This window comes from Aedes aegypti, chromosome 2 (assembly GCF_002204515.2).
Source record: "Aedes aegypti strain LVP_AGWG chromosome 2, AaegL5.0 Primary Assembly, whole genome shotgun sequence".
NCBI lineage: Eukaryota > Metazoa > Arthropoda > Insecta > Diptera > Culicidae > Aedes > Aedes aegypti.
In genome coordinates this window covers 169,157,938-169,165,790 of record NC_035108.1, presented here as the reverse complement: position 1 = coordinate 169,165,790, position 7,853 = coordinate 169,157,938, and the positions used below count along the sequence as shown (strand labels likewise).

Genomic DNA, 7,853 nt, shown 5'->3' with positions numbered 1-7,853 from the left:
AAAACTAAGTTTCTAGAAAAAGACCTGCTGCCAGTCCAAAATCAATTTCTTCAACTCAACACTGTTCAATAAATCTGTTTGTTCAACAACTTCAATATTCAAATTCACATTTAACAGGAATAGAAAAAGATAATTTCAATAAAGGTACCAATAAGAAAGGAATCATCAAATAAATTTTATTATTGACGAATAAGCCCCAAAAACATTGAATTTAACCTGTCAACATATATAAAAGACTTCTGATAATAAAATCCTAACTAAAACATTAAAAATATGCAATCCATTCTAATGTATCAAAATGTTTTCTTTCTGGGAAAAGGGCCCCCACAAGACAATAGCCCCAGGGCCCCCACATTTGTAAATCCAGCCCTGCTAAGAGCAAATGGAAGTCTCGCCAAAACATCGACGAATTGCGAATGAAATAGGATAAACTCTTCAAAAATATGGATGAAAATAGCGTGCGCCAATTAATAAACCGTATTCCGGAAAAAGTCCGACAATTTCTTGTAAAATGGGATGATTTTTTGTGATTTCCTGTGAAGCTTACTTCCCAACTAACAATTTTAGCGCTATGAGCCAAAATTATTATAACAGTTGAATTGAAGCAGCGAACGCAGCAAAAAATGAAAGCTGTCAAAAATAGAACGATTAGCGTCAATACAGCTGTAACGCAAACGATTTGCAGCTACGAATCTGAGCTGAATAAATTTCGTCAGTTATCGCTTTTGTTGCTTTCACAAAGCTCTAACTCAACACCGTAAAAGGTAGCACCCAAATAATGTGGAATAAAGGTCCCCATCATTAATCCAGCTGCTTCTATACAATGTGATTTGTTATACTGCTCAATATATAATTAAGGAGCGCGTTGTCGTCAGTTATACAGCGAACATACAGCAGTGAGCTGTGGAACAACAACTTGAGGCGCATCTACACACCCTGTTGGATATAAACATTGCTTTTGACGTTTCACACCCTTCTACAGCTAGATGAAGTGGTGTAAGCGTGTCTATTACATTTTTTACCATCATTATAAAATATTATAAGAACCGTTTCCGATGTAGAATAAAACGGTGTGTTGTCTTTGCCTTCGATATATACTGTGGTAGCAGGAAGAACAGCGTCAAGACTTGTGGATGCAGAGATCGTAAGTTCGATCCCAAGCGGTGGCAGGTACTAATATCATAAGTATCTGAATAGGGTCCTAAAATGTTTAATGAAATCTTGTTTTTATTTAATAACACGAAAGAGCATGTTACTGCAACTACTTTAGCAATTTTTCCCGCTCAAATAACGGCTATATCATATTTGATCTTTAATTTAAAATTGGGTCCATAAATGAACCTTGACACTTTTGATCATATTTGACGTTCGCTTAGTCAACAAAATCACCACAGGGGTTGTAGTTTTAACACTGGGGTTGTTCCTATCTGACATTTCGGAAGGGACACGGAAAACAAAATACACCCAAAAATTTGAGTTTAAGCCAAGGGGTGTGACAAAATCTTAAAAAAACATAAAACATCTTTTTTTGGACTTAAACTAACGAAAAACATTAAAAAATTGAGTAAACATGTGTTTTTGGCCTAAACTTAAGCATTCGGCACTAAAATTGGGACAGGGCTTTAGGACCCTATTGTTCAGTAAATTCAGATACTTATGATATGAAGTCCGGAAGCTGTGAATCAGCATGGAAATAATATTTAATCTATTATACAGAGAAGCTGTATAAAAAATATTGACCAGTCCCGAAATGGTTGAGAAAGCGCCTTCCGAAGATGTTACACAGCTACTTGTCGTATAACTGTTGAGATAGAGCAATGATCGGTATGAATAAGAGCTGCCAACACAGCTTAAAAATGGCTGAGTTGATTCGCCAGATTTGTTGGCAAAAGTATCGCATAGAAGCTTTCATTTGTATGTACAGCGCTTTTACTCAGCATAAAGCCGTAATTCTTTAATGAATGTTCGAATCCTCTGAGCAGAATCTCAAATAGAGAAACTTTAAAGTAGATGGAGTACCGTGTACCTTTTAATTCCGCTCCTAAATGCTTATCTTTGACAGATACGCGTATTTCGACTACCACTTGCAGTCTTCTTCAGTGTCAGTTACTCGTATCCATAGTGGATACGAGTAACTGACACTGAAGAAGACTGCAAGTGGTAGTCGAAATACGCGTATCTGTCAAAGATAAGCATTTAGGAGCGGAATTAAAAGGTACACGGTACTCCATCTACTTAGATAATGTTTACATTTTCACTAAATGTTAGTTGGGATGTAATGCAACATTTGAGTTTAAACAGAATTATTTTTTGTTGAATTATATCCAAATTATTCCAATTTGTGTATGTTCCGTTTCTAAATGCGCCACACCTTATGTGTAGTCAGTCTAAGTTAAGCTAAGCTTATTTGCCATTGATGTTTGCTGTTTTATTTTACTGGCATGATAAACAATCCCCCACTATCCGATAGCTAGAGTGTCCCTCTGGTTTAGATGGGATTTATAATGCACTGTTATCAACATTGAATAAATATGTTGTTAACATGTTAACACAGTTGTTATCGAAAAGCTCTTCTATTTCTGGGCCAAAAAGGCTTGAATAATAGTTTTATGAACCTACTACAATTATTAAACAACTAATAGCTAAAATAAAATAGCTCTGAAATACTTTTCTTAAGGCAAAAAAGTTTCTTGAAAAGTTAATAAATACAGTGGTCATAATATTACGGGTCACTATTAAGGATTTAAGATTACGGGCAATGACTAGTAGTTGAAACATTGAATTCAAAGCTAACATATCTTGACTGCAGTGCTGAGCCATTTAAGTATTGTTGAAGAGATGGCGAAACAAGTGCTGTTAAGTATAAACAAAATGTTGTTCAATTTTATGTCGCATATGGAACAACAGAATTTGGATAGATGGAAACAACTCGTCTTAATAGTATAGGGAGGCTACTAGACAACTGAATTGAATTTTCAACCAATTTTATTTCAACTCATGTTCCACTAGCTAATACAAGCCACTAAAGTTTAGCAGATATTTTTGTTAATCGCCCAAAATTGTTTCCTGTATGCCCCTCATACGTTCCATTTTATCAGTGTAGTTACACTTAAAATGAAACTACTTGTTTGATTATATTTTCTTTTTGAGGAGGGATTGATAAGTTACTTCTATAATATGTATAAAAATAAATATAAATATCAAGAAAATCCTTATACTGGTCACAATAGAAATAAGAAACCATAGGGTAGAAGTACTAATTATGGCTATAGTACCAATTATGGCAATAGTGGGAACAAAAAGAGATTTTTCTTATTGTTTCACTAGACTATAATGGCTTATATTCACAGGAATGATTAAACTATTTGTTTTTGATGGTAACTAAACCTTGAAAAGAACATTCGTGCAATAAGCTTCGAAAAATGAACATTTGAAAATTTTGCCTCACATATATGTCACCTTCTTAGCAGTTGGCTAAGGGACCTCCGTTACGAAATGTATGTTTTCATCCGGATAAACTGTTTCAACCGATGAATGTATGTTACCTAGTGAGAACAAATGAATAAATTTAGCTGGTATGCAATCAATTCTACTGTTTTATGTTGGAAATCGTATTATTTCCACTATGTCGATAACTGGTACAAAGAGTGTATTAGAGCCCAATTATGGCAATACTCTGGAGGCGGTTTGTTTACATATTTTGATCAGTAAAATAAAAGAATTTAAGATATTTTACGGGTGACTTCCACGACGGGACGGTTCGGTAAGGCATTATCTTCATGTTTTGTACTCAATTACTAAGATTTTTCAATCACACGTTCGCGAGCGGAAGATGCTAATTTCATGATAGAGAGGGGTTTTCAGCGACACTCGATTTTTGAATTTTTCCTCTTTTTTCGTTAAAAATTGGCACTGGAAAGGTAATGTGAGATCATTAATGCTGTTTTGTATCATAATTTGCATTTACACTACATTTTGACTTCTTTTTCGAAAATTAATTTTCTCCCATGAACCCATTGCAAAAAAATGATTTAACATCTATTTAACCCAAAATTTTTGGAAAATTTTATGAGCGATATCTTCATTACATATTAGCGTTGCATTATCATTCGCTCTTTATGGCGTTTGAGTTCATTTCGTGCAAATATTTGATAGTCCATAATTGGTACACTTTTATGTCGAATGCTAGGAACGCTATTGCCATAATTGGTACAATTGCTTTTTAAAATCCATTTTTAGAAGCTTAAAGTCAATTTAGTACTAAAACTGTTTAAATCAACAGATTCGCAAGGCTTTAAACTAGTAATTGACACCAACAAGTCATGCTTGCGTTTTAGAAACGCGGTTACAACTTGATTTTTATAACTACTGTTGACATATTGCATCCATAATTGGTACACCTACCCTAGAAGAATTATGTCGCTGGTGTTCCCTTTGTTCTCGCTCAGAAACATGTTGGGTACATAAGTGTCAAACTGCATACATTTTCACGTTTACATTTATAGCCCCGATTTTCTCCGCCAGCAAAAGATGTTCCTACTGCGACGCCAGCGACATTCTTCTTCTATGGTTTATTACTTCTATTCTGTTCATGGGTCTACTGCTCTAACGGACGATTTTTTTTCATCTTCTTTGCATTGCCGACCGGCCACAGCTCATCTACAAACCATATAGCTGTATGCTGTGGCTCATTTGGTTCAATTTGCACGGAGAAAATGACATACTCAAATTTGGGTTCTTTTGACCCAACTCGGCACGTTAGTGCGTTACCCCAAATTTGAGTTAATAGCCTAGTACTCAAATTTGAGTAATTGTATCAAATCAAATTGGTGGGTGATTTTTACTCAACGTTAGCTTGGGAGTAAAAACTCAAAAATAGGTATTTTCATACGAAGCGAAATCCAAAACAAAAAAATACCAAAATTAATACAATAAGCATGTGTTTGTGATATGTAAAGACCAAAAGAATTTAATTTAAAAAAACCTTTATTCGTTTGAAGCTTTTACTCAACGACGTGGATGCCAAGGGCGACGTTTTCGGTGCAAAAAAACATTTCGTATCGGGTGTAAAAATTTACTGTGATTAGGCGGTGGCACAGAGTGGCTGGAACGGGAAAACAAAGCTCGGGGCGGGATGCCATCTGTCGAAATCACTGCGGTAATTCTTTTGAGATCAGTAACCAGCATCTCGGTTCCGCAAATCATTCACAACGAGTGGCAGGGACGGCAAACAGTAGTTATTACGGGATGATAATGGACCCAGGACAACTGAGGATCTGAAAAGAATAGACCGTTCGATATTAATTTCTTCGGCAAACTGAACTCTTTGGAGGAAACTAAGTCAAGGACACTTACCTTTGAAATATCACTACACTAATCCACCAATGTTGCGAGTATTTTTTAAAAAACGATCACGATTTACATCCTTCACCGACGATGACTAACATGGAATAATCTGTGTTGACATTTTAAAGTGGCTGCTACATTTTTTCATCCAAAATTGTGTTTAAATTACCCAACGGCTAGAACGCAGCCTAAATGACTGCAATAAATTGAACAAGTTGATTTTTACTCAAATTTGAGTTTTCGATAGAGAACCCAAATGTTGGGTTAAATGTACGTAATTGACAGAATTAAATTTACCCACTACTTCAGTTCGACTGCTTTACTCAATTTTGAGTATAAAAAAACTTATTTTTGAGTACTTTGTTTTCTCCGTGTGGTGGTACCGATCTAACGTTTGTGTAGGTATTCTTTCTTGCTTGTTTATACCACCATTACAACACACACATTCCTTTCTGTACCAGACACAACCGCTTGCCATAAAATACCAATACCATCAAGCGCACTCGTAAAGCTGATTTATAATACGTACCGAGCCGTGGTTCAACTTGAGCGCTGGCTAACACTCTTTTCGGTACCTCTTACGAACTAGCAATTTTATGACATTTCGTCTTCGATGGGTTTGTTTACTTCTTAAAAGAAGATAGTTTTTTTTGTTAGAAAGTTGAAGTTTATTAACGTCGGTAAGTTGTTTCAAATAATTAGCTTATTTTTGGTAAACTTCGAACTATTACTTTTCCCGCAGACATGCCGTTTGCCATAATAGAAACAATCAACGCCAAAGGAAATAGGGAACTTTCGGTAGTTCCCAACAGCTGGTTAAGAGGATCACCAGGCGGCAGTATTGTATTGTGGCCCAACGTGAGCCCAGCAGAGCAGGAAAAATACCTTTGTGATGAAAATAGCTGCCCCGACAGCTCGTGGTTGCGATACGAATGTACGGTCAAACGTAATCTGATTGGATCCTACAACCATGCCTTCAGCCTGATGGACAGTTTGGGTGCAGAAGACGTACCCTCCAAGAAACCACGATACGAGAGGAAATCTCAAAATTTCTTACAAGAACTTGTATGTAACACCGGTTCTAGCTTGACTGAACATAATAATAGCGCTACCCAATCGAAAGCAGGAAGTGCCGGAGGTAAATTTCCGGTTATCACAGAGGCCTATTCCACTTCTAATAGTGAAACTGTTCAGCTTGTATCTGACGATGAAGCTGACCATGTTGAAGCTGAGGATCCCATTCAGAAATGTTTGGACAAAATGGATATCATCATTGGCATGCAGCAACAAATTAATCAACGATTGGATTTGTTGGAAAAACGGGTCACTGGAATTTCCAGGCAAAATTATGGCATTTTGGAGGCGACCAAACTGCAGGGATGTCGAATCAAATCCGACATCGAAGAAACATTGTCATTTAATTTCAACCCTATGGAAAGTGATGAGGAGTTGGTTCAGCTGGAGAAAAACTTAGAGGATAAGGAATTCAATGCAAAGTTGGTAAGTGCACAAGACACAAAGGGTTTCATAGTTCAACGTATTCAATACATTTATTAAATCTTCAGGTTAAATGGCTCCGATTAAATGTAATCGGAAGTTGTGCTGACGATCGTATGCTAAGTGTGCTGGATTTGTTGTTCACTAAAAAGTTTCAAACGATGTGTACTTGGACTGGAATTAGCCGCAAGGGCCCAAAAACCGCTATATTGCCCAAGCGAAATATTTTGGAAATCTTCCAAATACTTGGTAGCGACGAAAAAGAAGTCGTTACTCAACGAGAGTTGGCAGACTTTTTCATGAGGAAACTGAAAAACTCCTGGAAACGGTTGACCATCACAGGAATGCGTCGTAGTACGAGACATGTGAGACGACGAAAACCGATTCCATTGCAGTCTGATAAAGCTAACGTCAGTGAACCAGTCAGTTCAGTTAGTGAAGCAGAGCTTGAGGCTGACTTTACATACGTCGAAGATGACACCTCGGATGTTCAGGACAGTGTGACGGTTTCTGATAATGACTTTGATTCATATTTTACTGTTAAAGTCGAGCAATAAATAGTGCTAGATTGGCACGACGGAAAGAGAGACTATGAAATTAAGAATATTCGAAATGTGAAATGCCTAGGTAGGTGGTGGGATGAGGGGAACATGGCTGACGAAAAATGAATTATTTATTACAGAGGTTAATGGTTTGTTTGAGTTTTTCCAGCATTCATATTATTTTATGATCAATTACTTGGAGTCCATCTAAAAAAGGCTTCTACCAAACGTTATTCAAAGAGTACGTCACAAATCTGTCTAGCAAACGATTTACAGAAAATTACTTTGGATTTTTTCCTAGAATTCTGCCGAAGTAGAACTATTAATTATTTCAAAACAAATTTATTTGAAAAGGATTTACAATGGACTCCTGAGGATATTCTTTTCAAAAATCAACTCCAGTGATTTTCCCTAAATTTGTTCCACAAAATATTTTAAACTTCTTCCAGCTCTTATCGATTCTTCTCG

The 7,853-nt window shown here is 36.4% G+C and overlaps 1 protein-coding gene and 1 long non-coding RNA gene across 2 annotated transcripts; one reads left to right on the top strand and one right to left on the bottom strand.

The window, feature by feature from the left end:
• Positions 1–4,968: 4,968 nt before the first annotated feature.
• On the bottom strand, positions 4,969–5,638 carry LOC110676191. Its single transcript, XR_002500147.1, has 2 exons — positions 5,356–5,638; positions 4,969–5,276 (listed from the first exon to the last, which is right to left on the bottom strand). It is a non-coding gene; the product is annotated as an uncharacterized LOC110676191 (long non-coding RNA).
• A 252-nt stretch (positions 5,639–5,890) lies between these two features.
• On the top strand, positions 5,891–7,432 carry LOC5572210. The gene is made up of 3 exons (XM_001653828.2): positions 5,891–6,026; positions 6,089–6,846; positions 6,912–7,432. The coding sequence occupies exons 2-3, from the start codon at positions 6,091–6,093 to the stop codon at positions 7,398–7,400; spliced, it is 1,245 nt and encodes a 414-aa protein (XP_001653878.2). The 5' UTR covers positions 5,891–6,026; positions 6,089–6,090; the 3' UTR covers positions 7,401–7,432.
• Positions 7,433–7,853: the final 421 nt, after the last annotated feature.